The sequence below is a fragment of the Halichoeres trimaculatus genome, unplaced genomic scaffold, assembly GCF_033239565.1.
Source record: "Halichoeres trimaculatus isolate MK-OKI-2021-1 unplaced genomic scaffold, fHalTri1.1 fHalTri1_scaffold_13, whole genome shotgun sequence".
Lineage (NCBI taxonomy): Eukaryota > Metazoa > Chordata > Actinopteri > Labriformes > Labridae > Halichoeres > Halichoeres trimaculatus.
Window position 1 is genome coordinate 7,133,993 of NW_027437191.1, and position 17,559 is coordinate 7,151,551.

Consider the following 17,559-nt stretch of genomic DNA (forward strand, 5'->3'; position numbering starts at 1 on the left):
TTGTGAAGAATATTTTTCCCATTTTATTTTAGCATTAATGGGTGTTATTTGTTCAAAGGTGTTACAAAATTGTGTGTCGTCTCTAACTAGACACCCTTAAATAAAGAAAAAAGCCTTCAGCTGCAAGTCGTCAGTTAGTAAGGTCCCTCGTTCAGTCATAACACCGGTAGCGATTTTATCGTCACTGACCGGGCGCGACCACATTCCCATATTTTACGCTGCCTTGAACATACGATTAACTTTCTTCATGCGCCTAATAAATTCGCTCAATTGATAATAAGAAATATCCGAGCAATAATTGGTTAAATTCTTCCATTTATTCTCAAAAAATCACTTTAGAAAATAAAAATAAGCTGTAGAACACCCCCATGCCAAAAGTGATCCCGTCCTCCCAGTGACGTACACCAATAAGAAAGCAGTGTTTGCAGTTGAACGAAATTCAAACGTCGTTACGTCGTGTGGTTGTAGTAGTTAGGGAGTGCTAATATTTTTTATTTTTTAACACGTTCAAAGAGAATGATTTATAGTGTAGTGGGAAAATACAAATAAAAAGAAAATGACAGAAGAGTCAGCGGTTAAGGTCTGTGTTCGAGTCCGTCCGCTCATTGAAAGGTAAGGAGCTACACATCCTTCAGTCTGACACTTAGCTGTAGTGCTAATGTTGATTGTTAGCTGCTAAAGGATAATATTGTGATTTCAAATTATATCAGAATCAACAAAGTGGTTGATAATTATTGTATAATTAAACTTTTGTCAGGTAAACGTATATATTCTCTGCAGAAAACAGATTGTTTTGAACTTATTCGACCTTTTGTTACAGCAGTGCTACAGTTCTAACGTTTGTCATCAGGCGGCAAAGAAAACAATTGAGATTTTAAGGTGGTACTTGACAGAAAAGAGTTACTTTTAGTCCTATGTTTACATCACGATAATGTTAGTTTCGATTTTCAAAACAATGAGTACTACTGCATTTTGGTTTTCCAACCCATTTTTAGGTTAAACAAGTTATGGAATGAGGTTAGTGTCAAAATCAGGCTGGGCACGCATTAAAAATATTACTAAATGTGTTATAACTGAGCGTTCCTTTTTGTTTCTTAAGTTACTAAATAAATAGATCAAGAATCCATTTCAAGCATGGCACTGAGTGAGATAAATATTTTCGGTGATTTTGATGCATATAGGATGACTACTTGCTGAGTTGTATTTCATTGGCTGCAAAAAAGGAACTACTTAAATATCGATTTCTTTTATTTGTTCATTTATTTGCTTATTTATTTTGAAAGGGAAAAATATATAGTGGAGACAACACCCCTGTTGAAAACACAGCACATCATACATATAACCACAACAGGTACATTCACAGGGAAACTGACAGTGCAATATTAAAAGATTAAATGTCAATTTTTAATTTATTTGATTTTAACTGAACAAGTAGACCTTATTAATAGGAAAAATCTGTTTTAAGAGTGTTTCCTGGTTGAGAACACAGCAGCAGCACCTTCCAGCAAAGTTATAAAAAAAAAAAAAAAAAACACAAAAATTTTAGAATACAAAGAAATATTCTGGATCACATCTACGAGATGAGGCATCTTCCTATTAAGACTTTTCTTTGAAGCACACAAAAGTGCAAACTTGCTATATAGCACATTCTTTAACATTTCTTTATTACGAGGAATAGCCCCTTGAGATAAGTGATCTCGTTTTCGAGGGGATCCTCAGATTCAAAACAACGTAAAGAGCAGAATAGCATAATACAAGATAGAAAATTATATATACACATGAAAAAGTATATGTAAACATAAACAGCAATAAAAAAATAATAATAAAATGAACAAAACAAAATAACAACAAACAAACAAATCCAAATAAACCCAACAAGCAAGAAAATAACAGCACACACACACAAACATACACACAAACCAGCTCTGCTTGTTCACCTCCCCCACCCAACAATATCAACGTCACACTACATCAAATAAAAAACCTTACAGTAATAATGCCATTACAATAATTTATAGTCACTCAAAGACAAAAAAAAATAAAAATCATATGACCAAGCTCCTCTATGGTCCCACATAGCAAAGCAACCAGAACAAAAGTGAAAAGTCACATGACCAAGTCCATTTAAGGTTGTACAAAGCAAAGTAACTCCAGAAAAAAAAAAAAAATTACATGGCCAAGTTTATTTGTGGTTGCACAAAGCAAAGTAATTAAAACAAACAAATTCAAGCAAACTAGAAACACTGGCAGGTATTATGAAGATATGTTAGTAGAGCCATATGGAATGAGGTTAATGATGTCACAGAGCGAATAAATACAGGGAGATTGTTCCAGTCATCAGGGGCCCTAACACAAAATGCATATTTACCGACTTCACGCTTCAAGCACATATCTCCCACAGAGACATCAATGGTAAAATATAAAAGCTGAAAGCATTTCTACCAAGTCAGGTTGCCTTTATTGGCGCAAGCTCAGAATTACCACAACTTACATGAGCATCAGCAGATAAAAATCCAGTCCAGGTTGACCACAAGTCATAAACCCATTTTTGCTCTATATGAATCTGTTGAAAATGTTGTTCATGTTTGCGTCTTGTTTCAGGGAGGAAAGTTCAGAGTCAGAGAATGCAGAGCCCGTCCAGCTGTTTTGGAAAGCTGACAAGAAATCAATTCAGCAGATCGATGATGGGAGTTCTACAAAGAGCTTTATTTATGGTACTCTCATTTCCAGAGATATTAATCACAGAATATGTGTTTGTAGTTAGCTTTATATTAAAGTCTCTCCTCTGTTGACCACAGACCGAGTGTTCACAGCTGATGAAACAACCAATCAGCTTTACCAGAACATTGCAAAGCCTCTGATTGTTTCTGCTGTTGAAGGATATAATGGTGAGTGATAGAAACTTCATACAGTCAGCCAGCTCATATTCACTGCACAGTTTTCATGCATGTGTAATTATTCTGTGTCTGTTTCACAGGGACTATTTTTGCCTATGGGCAGACCTCCTCGGGAAAGACATTCACCATGATGGGGAGTAACAGCACACCTGGAGTGATCCCTCTGGCTGTGGAAGACGTTTTTCAGACTATCAAAACTGTAAGTATCCTGTTGGAAATGAGCTGCATTTTTTGTTTCGTGATTCTCCTGATTTAGACCGACTTTCTTTTTTCCCTGCAGTGTCCAAAGAAAGAGTTCCTCCTTAGGGTTTCTTACATGGAGATCTACAACGAAACTGTGACAGATCTGCTCGTCGACAGCTGGAAGAGAAAACCTCTGGAAGTTAGAGAGGCAATCAATGTGAGTAGAAGATTGAGATTCAAATTTATCTTGACATAATCCTGCCAAACCTCTTTTTAATTTGCACGTTACATAAATCTGAAGGAAAAAATCTCTTTTTGACTAAATGTGACGCCTGGGGACATGACTAGAGACTAATTTAATAGCTGTTGCAGACCTCTAGGGCTGTATTCACAGGAATAGAGTTCTGAAAGCTTGGATTTTTTTCTGTGATGATCTGCACATGTGAAGTCAAACAGCCGAGCTCAATCAGACCATTGAATGTCTCTGCTTACTTTTAAAACCCAAAGCATCTGGGCTGACAGCTTCACTCTTTTGGGATGACTCAGTTCAAAATTGTGGTGGCACCAAGTTTAAAAACTTGAAGTATGAACTCAGTCTCATATAAAGTTTAGACTGAATGAAGCCACAAACCCTGAAAAGTCTTTGGTGTGTATTCACAAAGCTTTTCAGAGAGCTCTTTACTCAGCCTAAAAGTTGCCAGCAAAGACTCTTGACTCAGTGATTCAGGAAGTTTCTCATAGCAACTCTGAGCGAGGAGGAGACAGAGACTTTGATCTCATTGAGAAGGTGTGGTTAACCCCGTTGCTAGGTATGATGCAGTCTCCTGAAAGCTGTGATGGGTTGGTACAAAAATGGGAAAAGATGAGGAAAGAAAAGCGCTCTGTGCTCCTTGTAATGAATGGACAGTAGAATCAGCTGATCACATAACTTGGACTGGATTAAGAAATGTGTAGTCTTGGCATTAATTTCATATCATGATGATGAAACTCAGCAAAATTAGATTAATTGTGACACAACTTCAAAATTTTTGAATGTACCTAATTCACATGACAATTGATGTTCTGTTGACTGTCCATGCTGCTAATGTTACTTCTCAATGTGTTTGATTTTGATGGTGGACGAAGTCGCAGCTGTCAGCACTTCCTGGTGTCCTTTTACAAAAGCAGTTTGGTTTGGCAGAACGACCAAAACAATGAACAAAGTGGATTTAAAAAAACCTAGACAGAGCCTCCTGTTGGCTCAGCCCTGTGGAGGAAGAACTTGGGTCCTGGGATCACGTCACAAGTAAAGAGGCGCACTTGAAAGCACATTTCTCAAAAAATCAATGCTGTGTCTCCCTCCTTGGGCACAAATTGCGTATGAGTGTGGGAAGTGCTGGTACATGCTGCAATCCCAAGTGAGAGTGGAGATTACAGCTAGAAGTGACGTTGTTCTCTAACAGTGTTGTAGGCTACTATTTAGGTTATGGCGGCTGGCATCGGTTTCTTTGATAATTATAACTAGGGATGAATGATTTAGGAAAATAATATAATTGCGACTTTTCTGGACCAATATTGCAATTTAACATGGAAAGCATGGATACTAAAGGATACTTAAACATATGAACAAGTCTAGAGCTGAAATGATTCCTCGAATGATTCGAGGTACTCGATTACAAAAAATACTCGAGTAATTTTCTCCGCCTCGAGGAATCGTTTAATTTTAAAAAAGATCAAAGAGTGGTATTTTAAATAGAGCGGAGGCCATATTAAGAGAGTTTTCAGACCCCTCAAGCTACCTCTTTTACAAAATAGCAACTAGCAACAAATGTAGCTTCTTTTCTGGAGTTTGGAGACGAATGGGTCATTCTACGAAACGGGTGCCATTTGGGTCCACAACATTTGATGAGATGTACAAGGCACAAAAAAATGTGTCAAAGTGTGTTTACAAGCTACCAAAGCAAGTGCTCTTATTGACATCCTGTATCAGAAAGTTCTATTTCTTAAAGAGAAAAATAACTGCTCTTTAACTAAACAAAAATGTACTTTATTCAATTACTCGATTGATCGATGGGATTTTCAGTAGAATACTCAAATACTAAAATATTCAATAGCTGCAGCCCTAGACAAGTCTTTACTGTAAGCCGTGTTATAATGAAATTAGATGAACTCCTACATGAATTGATATGAATATCATGTCTCTATTTAACTATTACAATCACATTAGAATATTGACTGATAGATTTAACTTCAAGCCTCGTCGACGTGTGATATGATTATCATTAATAACCTTAAATACAATCAGAGAAAGAAACACAGCATAGCAGAGTGGGCCTAGTTTATTCAAATAAATGAATCCTACACTAAACAAAGTGCAGATATGTAAATCAGACCAAATCTCTGGCTCAACCACTGAAACATGTCAACATATTGAATGTATTTTTTTTTTTTTAATGAAATGAAACACTGAGTGAACATGAATATTAAGTGTATAAAAATCTCACTGATCTCTCATCAGTAACAAAACACAAACTAAAGTGCATAAATATAAATAAAATTAGTTTTGACTCAACCACTGAAATATGGAAACATGTGAATTACACTTCTTAAATGCACTTTGAAACTTTTTTTTTTTATTTCCAGCCTTTGCGATTTGAAAATTGCATTCTGTCACATCAGGATGTTGGTTTAAATTTGATTAATTGTTCAGCCCTAATTATAACTGTATGAATGTTATAGAATTTCATATCTTCATTACCTGGATGGTTTAAGGGGTGGATCAGCAGATAAACAGTGTTTAAACTGTGTTTAACCAGTTGGGAAAGTCTGATATCAGTATCACCGTCCACACTCAGGTGTCTTAGAAGTCCTCCTCCCTCCTCCAATTTTTTCCACCATAGGAGCTCTGTTAAAGCTTAAGACACTTTTTAAATAACTTTTATCTTACCAAGGGAAAATTCTAAGAAAAAATTTGAGAACAATACGTTTTTCCTAAGAATGACGTCACAAAGAGCTACTTCTAGCCTTGGGATGCTTTGTGAATATGGGCCCTGTTGGTTTTCCTCTGAATGATTGTTGTGTCTTGACGGTGTGCAGAAAAACATCTACGTGGCTGACCTGACTGAGGAAGTGGTGACAAATCCCTCTCAAGCACTTTCCTGGATCCGGAAGGGAGAAAGTGAGATCAATCAACATTTCATTTATTCTTGTACAGTCTGTGCTCTGCACGCTGCAAACTGAGTAACAACCACCTGATGTTGTTTTCTGCACAGAGAACCGTCACTACGGAAAGACAAAGATGAACCAGCGCAGCAGCCGCTCTCACACCATTTTCAGAATGGTAAGCTACTCTGCAGTATGTCTGAAGACCAAAGATTGAGTGTCAATCTGGATTACTTACGACTCATTTTGTTTTTAGATCCTGGAGAGTCGAGAAAGAAGCGACCCAGCATCAGGAGAAAACGCAGATGGAGCCATTATTGTGTCTCATCTGGTGAGCCAATTTTTTTGTTTATTATTGATTTGTTTTCTATCTTTAGGGGAGCTTTTATCTTTTTAGCTGTCCTAAATAATATGTGATTTTTTTTATCTTGTAGAATTTAGTGGATCTGGCTGGATCTGAGAGGGCGAGACAAACTGGAGCTGAAGGTGAGCTGCTGCAAAATCACAGTTTGAAATTTTAACGCTGAGTGATTATTTCTGGTGCAAGTCTGATGAACGCACACTTCTTTTGGTTTCACTTCCTCTTTTGTTGTTGTATTCTAGGTGCACGTTTTAAAGAAGGCTGCAATATCAACCGCAGTCTGTTCACACTGGGCCAGGTGATCAAGAAGCTGACCGATGAGAGCCAAAAGTGAGTTCACAACAGTTAATTCTTCATTTACAGTTCACTACCTGTGAATCATTTCCACCCATGACGTCTAGATTGGGTCTTAGCTGACGCCCAGATGAGGTACAAATGTGAATGTCAGATAAACGTCTAAAAACAAGTCCAACGATGACATCCGAATCTTGGATCTATATTGCACTTTTAAAGATGTCATGATTTGGTCATTAACGGATGTCCAGATGAGGTACAAATCTGAACATAATTTTAGGGCGTATTCAGACCTGGACTGTTTGGTCCACTCTAAACGAACCAGGGTTTGTTTCTCATACTGGTGCGGACTTTTCATGCAGGTGTGAATAGACACAAATGAACCCTGGTGCGGACCAAACGACCGGACCAAGACCCACTTTTTGAGGTGGTCTCGGTCTGCTTCTAAACAAACTCTGGTGCGGTTCGTGGTTCTCCGATGCAGGTCTGAATACAAACCAAGGTCCATCTGAACTAACTACGGTATACATGCGCCTTTTTGGCCTATAAAGCCACCGTAGCCTAAACGTCTTTGGTTCATACCCGATCCCCCGTCTTCTGTTTAGCCACGCTGTTGCTGGCATGTTGTGGGTCAGGACACGCAGAGCATAGCGTCTCCTTGCTGTGTGCATTCATCTTCGCTGTTACAAAAATGTAAATGATGTTGTTAAGTCTCCTTTGAAGGAGCTGCTCTTGAAACTGAAAATGATTTAGCAGCTCTAATAAGAGCACAAACACGTTTACCTCCATTTCCTGGTCTGTATTCTGTGTGCAGCCTTTGTCAGTGCTGTCCAATGAGAGCACTGATCGTCACACACGTGGATGTGTTTACAGAATACAGTCCACTTGCAAAAAGTACAATCTGAACCACACCAAACGAAAAAAATAAAGTCCGCTTTTGGTCCGGACCAAACAAGTGGACCAAAGGACTTTTCTGGTCTGAATACAGCCTTAGTGTCTATGAAAGGTCCAAAAATGACGTCTGATTTAGGGATCTATTTTGAACGTTTTGATGACATCATGATTTGGTCATTGACGAGGTACAAATTTAAACCTCAGCCTTAAGTCCAAAAAAGGTCTACTTATGACGTCTGAATCTTGGATCCATATTCGTCGTAATGATGTCTAGACTTGGTCTGCAAATGACCCCCCGAATCCTGAACGTCATTGCAACGTCCAAAAAAGGTCAGGTTTAGATGTCAAAATTTGTACCCATTATGCACGTTGCTTTGACATCTAGGTATGGTCTTTGACGGACCGCCCCAAAACTGATGTGATCTGCACGTCTCTCTGACGTCCAATGTTTGGTGGGTTGGTATTCTTAACGCCTCTTTGGCACATTTAGACAATTTTAGCATTGAGTAGATTATTTCAGGCAGCAACAGTCAAACATGTGAAAAATGCTGGAACTTAATCCTTGGAAACAAGTTTTAGTAGCTTGTGTATATACAGCTCAAAAAGTCCCTGCACACTGGTGTTTTAGAAAACCCCCATTTTCACCTCTGTCTGAAACCTCTTCCCCCTGATTGGCCAGCTCTCTGGAGGAGCTATGGGTAGACCTCGGTTTCAGGCCCATCCCAACTGAACCGGTTAGGAAATCCTGATGCATTGTCCAACAAACATGTGAATACACACGTTTTGGTTTGAATACACAGCATTGATAATTTATATCTATGATTTGGACATAGAAAAGCATTTCATTTCCTAAACATTATTTTCTATCTTCAGGGGTTTCACAAACTACAGGGACAGCAAGCTGACACGCATCCTGCAAAACTCATTGGGTGGAAACGCAAAAACCGTCATCATCTGCACCATCACACCCGTTGCCCTGGATGAGACCCTCAGCACTCTGCAGGTGGATGAAACTCTCTGATTCCTGTTGTCCACAGATCTTCTAACAAATTTAGAATAGAAAAGAATAAAGTGTATTCGTCCACAATGTAGGAAACTGTCTTTGATGTCAGAAATACAGAAAAGACTTTCGATACAAAGAAGACAACATTTACAAACAGAGAGAGCTCCTGCTGCTGTTGTTGAAAATCAAAGACAGAATTATTTCATAGGATAGAGATCTTTGGCAGTTCCATAGAGAGTGTGATTTCATGATCGGATGGAGGAGATCCAATGTAAACTCTGAACTCTGAGATATTCTGATATGATTTTTTATGAGGGCCAATACTGATACAGATTATTTGTGGACACAAAGGCATCAAAATTTTGAATGATACAAACCCCAACACTTAACTTTGTTTAAATGCTGTCAAGCATATGCTCCTGGGCTCAGCAGCATGTTTTATAAAGTGAAATGAAAACTTTAAAAAACTAGGACTGGGATGTTTGTTACAACTTCAGGAGGGTCTGCTGCCCTAAAGTTGCCTTCGAAACATATATCTGCTCTCTGGAGCTTCTCCTCTTGGTAAAATCTATTCTCCGCTGTGACTGTGAGAGAGTGTGCATGCACAGCTTTCACTGCTGATTGGCTGTTCTCCGAGCCATGGCTCTGCGTGTAACCAATCAGATGGTACTGTGGGAAAGAAAATGCTGCAGACAGAGAGGCACAGCTGCATCACAGCCAAATTAATACTGTTATAATTCTTTTTTTTTTTTCAACAGCCATTGGATTAAAACAAGTGTGATGCTGTTTTATTTTATTACCTCTGCCAGGTTTTGTTTTTGGGAGAGTTTGTCTGTTTGTGAACATAACTCGATGGATGGATTTTTCCAGGTCGATACCGATACCTATTGTTTGAAGTTAAGATGGCTGATAACCGATATTTGAAGCTGATATTAATTTGCAGTCAATGTGAAAATATTTAAGTCAAAATTTTACACAATACAAACTCCAACACTTAACTTCATTCAAAAACCTTTAAGAACGAGTTAATTAAACAGCTCCCAGGCTTAACAGCATGTTTTATAAAGTTAAATGAAACTTTAAAAAAATAAATAGCTAAAGTTTTCTACAGTAAATAAAGTTTTCCAAAATTTCAATGTAACTGTAATAACTGCACTGCTGACTGGCTGTATCCCGAGCCGCGGCTCTGCTTGTAACCAATCAGATGGTACTGTGGGTGGGACAGTGCTGGGGACTGAGTAGTGACTGCAGACCGTGGAGCAGCTGCTTTAGAGCTGCAGCAACACAGTTTTCAATTTGTTTCTTATCGGCCGTCGCATTAAAAAAAAAGTCTGATGCCAATATGCCTCAAAATGCCAAATATCAGCCCCAATAATCGGCCCAGCAGATGTAAAAGTACGATCCAGATCCTGGCAATATTCTGGGTACTAAGATCCAGAATATGAAATATACACTGGGATAATTCTTTAACTCTGTCAGGTAACAAATTAACATACAAACCTGCAACTAACAGCAAATTATAGCAGACAGTCTGCTGAAAGGGACTATAATACAGGGTGTCCGCCAGGTCTTAAAAAGTATTAAAAGTTGATAAATCAATTGTGGGGAAATTGAGGCCCTTAAAAAGTATTAAAAAGTCTTAATCATAATGTTATGAGGTATTAAATTTTATTGGTATTCAAGCTTTGACTCCAAAAGTATCCATGAATATTTATTTTCCTCCTTCCACTGTAACAAAATAATCTGACACACCAGACTGACAATTCCATAAATCCCCCACAGAAATCGTACATCTGGTTGGAAAATGTTTACAGGGTCTGAACTCTCAAAAATAACCACACCTGGTGATTGGACGATCATTTTGCTCGTCCCACTCATCACAGACCAGCATGAAGATCTGGAAAAAGCTTTAGCGTCTCAAAATATTTCTTTCTAGATCATAAGAGTTTCTCAAGCCTCCTGAAAAAAATTCTCGGACTTTAGATGACCTGGGATTTTGGATCCTTATGATTTAGAGAAAGCTTCCCCTGATCTCAGTTGTTTTGGAACAAATTTTCTTTGTTCAAATCACCTTTTTACTGGATACTACGCAATGTGATAAGTTATTTATCAATACAGTTACGTAGCTCTGTTGTTTGAGACGTGACAACAAGCAAAGTTGTAATTTTGTGAGGCGCGGGCTAAATGTAGCGTTAGCAGCCCAACATATCCATAGGGTAATGTGACAACTAACTCAGTTTGTACAGTAGTTTAGTAGCCTCCGTATGTATTTTGTGCAAGTTGGCCTTAAATAACTGTTACTTGTTTTGGTAATGGGAATGTCAATTAACCTGCCTTTAGTTTCATTAATTCTTTCAAGCTTTATTCCTTCTCAGCTTATCTAATTTATGTTAAAATGAAAACTACAATCATCAAAGATCAGTTCCTGACAGCAGCTTAAAGTCGCAGTAAGGTCTTGAGACTTTTTGAAAGGTTTTTAAAAAAGTCTTAAAAAGGTATTGAAGTTAACCTCAGGATTTCAGCATAGACCCTGTGATATTAAAGTAGGACTAAAGTGTTGGTGACGGTCACAAAATGCAAGGAGGAGGTCTGCACTCTCTGATTGCTTTTCAAGTTTTATTTTTTTAACTTTTATTTAACCAGGTTGGTCCCACTGAGATGAAAAACCTCTTTTTAAAGGGAGACCTGTCCAAAACAGGCAGCAGCAAAAAACACAAAGTTACAGACAGGAATCACAAAAAGAGACAAATCACAGTCAACAAAACACAGAATAATGGATTAAAATCACGTTCTAAGAATCAGTCCTTCAAACAACCGAGCGAAAACACTGACATCTTATAGATCCTGCTCCATGTCTTTCAACATATGTCAAAATGACAAATATCAGCGCGGTAATCGGCCTGGCCAATAATCAGTCCATCCCTAGAGCAAAGACTTCATCAAAAGCCTCCAGTCAGTCTAGAAACTGAGGTTTTATGAGAGATTACAGTCAGGATATGCAGTCTGATTTTAAGATGTGCTTCTCTGTATCAGTTTGCCAGCACCGCAAAGAAGATGAAGAACGACCCTCACGTGACCGAGGTGTCCGATGACGGCGCTCTGCTAAAAAGGTATCGCAACGAAATCGTCGACCTCAAACGCCGGCTTCATGAGGCAAGTTTAACTTCTCCATCTCGTTTGTTTTCCGATCATTAGTGTAAGTCAAACAACAGCTGCTCTCACTACCCACTCACTTATGCCTCACTTTTCCTGCAGGTTTCCTCAGTCACACAGACGACGGCGACAGAGAAGGAGGTTCTGTCCCAGCTGCTCCAGGAGAAGGATCAGCTCCAGAGGGAACAGGAGGACCGGATCAAAAACCTGACCCAGCTGCTGGTCACCAGCTCCAATCAGTTCACCTTCCAGAAGGTTAATACTCGACCAAACCCCACTGTAGTCAGACTTTAGTTTTTACGTCTTACTCACTCGTGTCTCATTTCTCTAAAGATGCGTAAACGCAGGATGACTTGGGGAGGAAACATTCGCCCGCTGGCGGTCGCTCACCCCTCGGCCTTTGAAGGAGGAGTGTCTGAGCACAGCTTTGCAGAAGCGTTCCCAAAAAGGAGGAAGGCAGACCGCTCCTGTCTGAGTGTGCTGGGTGAAGGTACAGTGAGGATCTCAAAATAACTCCAAACTCCCAAAAACTCCCAACAAAATGCACCGTCTGATAAACCATGGCTTTTGTTGGTGGTACGTTCTGACAGATGACGAGGACTTTCAGTGGGAGATTCCTGACGAGCCACCGGACGACGTGGTGATGAGTCAGAGCTGTGTGACTGTTCGAAGCTTTCAAGACAGGTAAAGAGCTTTTTACCACCTGTCTTCAAATGTTTGTGAGCACTTGAGCCTTCACTCATCAGCTTATGTGATCTTTCTTCCAGTCCCAAAGACTTTGTGTCTCCGGACCGGATGCATGAGCTGTCGGGGAAAGTGTCTGAGCTGGAGCTGCAGCTGGAGATGGAGATCCAGCAGAAAGACGACGCCATGGCAAAGGTGGAGACGTTGGACGGCAGAGTGTCGGCGCTGGAGCAGCAGCTGCAGACAGAGACCCAGCAGAAACAGGAAGCCCTGGAGAAGGTGGAGAGCTTGGAGCTAAGAGTGTTGGAGCTGGAGGAGCAGAGCCACGGCCAGAGCAACAATGATGGCCAGGTGATCTGTGACCACTTCACAGAGACTGTTTAGGATTAAGTTTGGTTGCTTTTGCTGATTGAAAACTGATCTTTAAACCATTTTTATTCCAGATGAGACGAGAGTTCGCAGAGACCATCCAGCTGTGTGAAAGCCTGGCTTCAGAAAAGGTAACGCCCCATGGCGTCTCTTCTGTGACTCTGGCTCATCTCAGAGCAGCTGGAGGCATCCTTAAGTCCAGAAACATGAATTCTGCAGCTTCAGTGAATCTTCTTATGTTTGCAGGAAATGATGGCCTCTGAGAGAGACTATCTGAAGCAAGAGCTGGGGATGTTCATCGAGCAGATTGAGAGTCTGGAGAAAGAGAACGCCGCTATAACAAAGGAGGTGGAGGAGAGGAGAGAGACAGACGAGTTCAAGACTCTAGAGGAGGAGTTCAGGAAGGAGCACGAGGTAAAGTCAGACGTTGGATTGGATTCAGGCTGAGCCCAGATCCAAACAAGATGTATGAGGAGCCTGTTGAGGTCCAAGCTCATGCTGCTCTGCTTCTCTTCCCTTTTCCTGGGGAGTGTTTTGTCTCATTTATTTCCACTTTGTTGATTTGTTTGTCTGTTCTCACAGAACAATTTGCAAAAGACGATCAAAGCCTCTGAACTCCAGTGTCGCGAGCTTCAGGTGAGATGCTGAATTCAAACTCAAAAATGTGTCAAAAGGACATCCTACATGAACCATTAGAGTGTCATGTGCAGGGTTTGGCCTGTTGGAAGAGTCTGACACCTGAAGCCCCTGTGCTGCATCCCCAAATCTCTAAAATCAAAGATGTGAAACCCTTAAAAGTATAACTTTAAAAAGTAAACACGTGACAGATTTTTATTTTTTATCTACAGTGGTTTCTTCTGTTTCCATTTTTTATGTCATTTTTTCTGTTGTGGCTGGAAAATCAACAATAAAACAGTATTTTCTATAATCTTCCTTTTTTTATGTTTTTTGTTTTCCAGAACAAAGTAGAAACTCTGTCCGAGGAGCTGAGGAAGCAAACTGAATTTGCAGAAGAACTAAAGAACATGGTGTGTTTGACTTCTTTCTTTGTTTTCACTTTGGAAAATATAAAAAAAATTCAGCAAATAGGTTGACTTAACGTCTTGATCAGAACACAGAGAGGCTTTGCTGAGCCACTTGTCTGCAGTTTGGTGTTTTCAACTGTCAGTTAAAACATTGTTTGGCTCGTTGGAAAAAGGCAAAAAAGAAAAGGGACCATGTTATGAAAAGCAGTGCATGACAGAGAAACACAAAGTGCTGAACACAGGAATAATAATAGCTGCATTCTGTCCTCTCCGTGCAGAGCGGTAAGGATTTGGTGCAGGAGGTGGCGAAGCTTCGTCGCTCCCTGGACGACGCAGAGGGGGTCAGCAGAGACACAAAGAAGGAGTGGGCTCACCTGCGCAGTCGTAACATCGCTCTGGAGGAGGAACACGTGAGTGCACAGAGACTCTCAAACATTTCTGTGGTTCGAATATCTATCGAGAAGTTCACTCATGAAATATGAGGATGTTAAAGCGCGTTTTAACAGTTTAAACCTACCGGCAACTACAGTTTCTGCACTTTTTTTTTTTTTTAAACTTCTTGAATCTCTTGAAGAGCTTTTTTGACTTTGGATAATTCAAGTTTGAAATATAAGAACTTGAAAAAAAAAGTCTATAAAATAATAATAAAGATCAATAAACAATAATAAAAATAAAATTATAACAATTAGGGCTGTCATTTTAACGTGTTCATTAGATTAATTTAATTACACGGCAAATTAACGCGTTATAAAAATTAACGCAGATTAATCTGGATCCAAACCCGCAGGGGCGTTCAAGAACGTACTTATTTTCAAATGTCTGGCATTTACAAACCGTTTGTCCTACATGGAAAAAGTGGTGTTCTCGTCTGATTTTCAAATTTCCGACGGTCTCTGAATGTATCACACATGATGTCAGCAACATGCTTTAAACCGGGGGGAAGCGAGAGTGATTTTCTGGGGGACTGCCTTCCACCTCTCGTTTATTCACACGTCTTTTTTGAAAATCTGCAGAAAATCAACCGTTTGCTCTAGCTCATTTCTGTAAAAAAAAAAAAAAAAAAACCCAGATAATTCTACACTCTTTACTGCATCAAACAAGCCGCAAATGATTGATATTTGTTCTGTATATAAATCTAAAGAATTCTTTGAAAATTTGCTTCCATCTTCCTGGTGTCATGTTTCAGCTTGGGGCTGCTCTGCACCAATGAGCAACAGTTTGTGTGTTCAGAGCTTGTAAAACTGAAAATACTTCACTTTTCTTTGATCCAAGACTTGAATTAAGTGTTTTGTACATAGTTCCTCACAGTAGTGAGACAGGATCCTTAGCTCCTTATCCTTAGTTCCTTAGCCTTTAGCCCTGGTTCTCCTGACCTCATAGAAGAATAGAAGTTCATATTGCAGTGAAAATTAAGTCCACATCGAGTAAAAATGTGACAAAAGCAAAAACCGTCCTAAAAATCAAATCAGCTTAACTTAGGTGCAAGACTGTAGATTTTGTAAAGATAGTACCATAACACTTTTTTCATTTGTTCCTTATGCCTCAGGGTACCTAAAAATGTGTTGTATATATTTCAACCTTATTTTTGAATGTATTTTAATGTCTTTTAATGTAATATTAATGTCCTGGAATTCAAATTCTTTATTTTGGGACCTTAATTTAGATATGAGATTAAAATGCGATTAATTAGATTAATTAGTTACAAATCCTGTAATTAATTAGATTAAATTTTTAATGGCCTGACAGCACTAGTAATGATATTGAATAATGATGAAATAGAAATATGAAAAAGGAAAAATACACATTATGTGCTAGGGGTGCCTATTGTCAATAACTCTTATACTATAATTTCACGATATTGTTATAAATATATATAAATTCTATATTGTACACGGTTAACTATTTGGTTGAAAACAACTTTTCTATTTTATTGTAGTTAAAATAAAGAAAGCCTGATGCAGTTTTTCATACAAACATTTAACTTAAAAACATAAAGTGCACAAAGTTTGTCACTTTAACCTCTGTGACATTAAACTAATGTTGCTAAGAAAGTTTTGGATGAAAGGCGTGGTCAGTTGGTGAAACTGATAAATGTCACTTGGCGAAACCAACGTCACTCATAAAAATCTAATATTGCACAAAACATGACTATGATTATTTTATCTGTCTACAACACTGTAAAAATCAAACTTAAAATGATTTTAAAATAACTGACCCTAAAACAGAGAGAAAATATTGATGTTTACGGCATTTAAACCCACATCATCAAATTTAGGAATAAAATATTTTGAATAGACTTGGAGATTATTTTTATTATACAGTTCAAGGGCAACATACAGCGCCATCTACTACAGTGGAAGTGCGGAAGAATTTTTATGAGTTTTTATTTTAACAAAAATATTGTTATTAGTAGTGTAAATACTAATATTTGATCACAGGTCAAAGTATCGCCATATACTGCTGTATCAGTATTTTTACACCTCTGTTATGTACTTGAGAACTTTCAAAATCATGTTAAGAAACTAATCAAGGAGATATTTGCCTGAAAGTAGAAAAAGAGTGTATACGGTGTAATATATAGAAGTAGAAAAGTAAAACATGAAAAGAAAAAATAGATAGCAGTTACACCTTTACACCTTAATGGATGTAAATAAACTTATTTTTTTTAACCAGACCTTGAAGATTAGAGGGAACAAAGTTTAATTCTTGTTGCTTTGGATTTGAGCGGTGCAAACATTTAAGCTCTGGTCCTGTTGGTTCATGTTTTTTTAGGTTTGTCTCAAAAATGTCTGGATCTCTCTTTAACGCTTGTCTTCCTCTTTAGGTGGTTCTGACCACCAGCCATGGCGAGATGAAGGCTGAGGTGGACAGTCTGCGCTCTCAGCTCGAGACAGAAAAGTCCCGTAACAGGAAGATGCAGAGCGATCTGCAGAAAGAGCTGAACGTAGCGTTTGATGAGAACACCAAGCTCACAGCGCTGCTGGACGGAAAAGTCCCAAAGAGTGAGTTACATGTTGAGGCTTTTATGTCACGTATAGTAACACCATTTCTGTTTATCTTTTTTTTCCAGAAACAAATCTATACTCTAAACTTTGACTCTCACCAACACAGAACAGCCTCAAGTACCAAAAATGAATGTTTAGCCCCTTATCCCTTCATGTAATCATCATCATCATCCTCTGTTTAGTGAAGTTAGATCCTACTGGGATAATTTAATGAATAAGATAAACTCTGAGTAGAAAATAGAATAGAGAATAGAATAGAAAATACTTTATTTATCCCCGAGGGGAAATTCAGGAGTCACCGCAGCATTTTAAAAAAACAAAAGTAAGAAAGAGTATAGAAAGTGCAAAAAAGTCCATAAGAAATTAGATGACGACATCCTGTCCACCACTCGTCCACCACTCTCCAGTCCAGCCAGCCTCCACCTCCACAGGGTCCAGGACTGAGCCTTCCCAGGAGTCTGTTTAGTCTCTGTCTCCTGGATCCTGTCTGCTCACAGCAGGCGAAGCTCCTCCAATGTGGCGCCGGCGTCTGATGTCAGCTCCGTCAGCC

At 38.9% G+C, this 17,559-nt stretch overlaps 1 protein-coding gene across 1 annotated transcript in view; it reads left to right on the forward strand.

Moving 5' to 3' along the window:
• The first annotated feature begins 438 nt into the window (after positions 1-438).
• The window catches only part of cenpe (centromere protein E), a 50,610-nt gene continuing 33,489 nt past the window's right edge, over positions 439-17,559 (forward strand). Inside the window, exons 1-22 of the mRNA XM_074684803.1 lie at positions 439-612; positions 2,602-2,714; positions 2,799-2,888; positions 2,978-3,096; positions 3,178-3,297; positions 6,156-6,237; positions 6,332-6,399; positions 6,478-6,552; positions 6,656-6,707; positions 6,825-6,912; positions 8,644-8,773; positions 11,807-11,926; positions 12,029-12,181; positions 12,260-12,416; positions 12,517-12,610; positions 12,694-12,961; positions 13,054-13,110; positions 13,226-13,393; positions 13,562-13,615; positions 13,939-14,007; positions 14,283-14,414; positions 16,829-17,006. Coding sequence (XP_074540904.1) covers positions 557-612; positions 2,602-2,714; positions 2,799-2,888; positions 2,978-3,096; positions 3,178-3,297; positions 6,156-6,237; positions 6,332-6,399; positions 6,478-6,552; positions 6,656-6,707; positions 6,825-6,912; positions 8,644-8,773; positions 11,807-11,926; positions 12,029-12,181; positions 12,260-12,416; positions 12,517-12,610; positions 12,694-12,961; positions 13,054-13,110; positions 13,226-13,393; positions 13,562-13,615; positions 13,939-14,007; positions 14,283-14,414; positions 16,829-17,006 — 2,443 coding nt within the window. The 5' untranslated portion in view covers positions 439-556. The remainder of the gene's footprint in view (positions 613-2,601; positions 2,715-2,798; positions 2,889-2,977; positions 3,097-3,177; positions 3,298-6,155; positions 6,238-6,331; positions 6,400-6,477; positions 6,553-6,655; positions 6,708-6,824; positions 6,913-8,643; positions 8,774-11,806; positions 11,927-12,028; positions 12,182-12,259; positions 12,417-12,516; positions 12,611-12,693; positions 12,962-13,053; positions 13,111-13,225; positions 13,394-13,561; positions 13,616-13,938; positions 14,008-14,282; positions 14,415-16,828; positions 17,007-17,559) is intronic.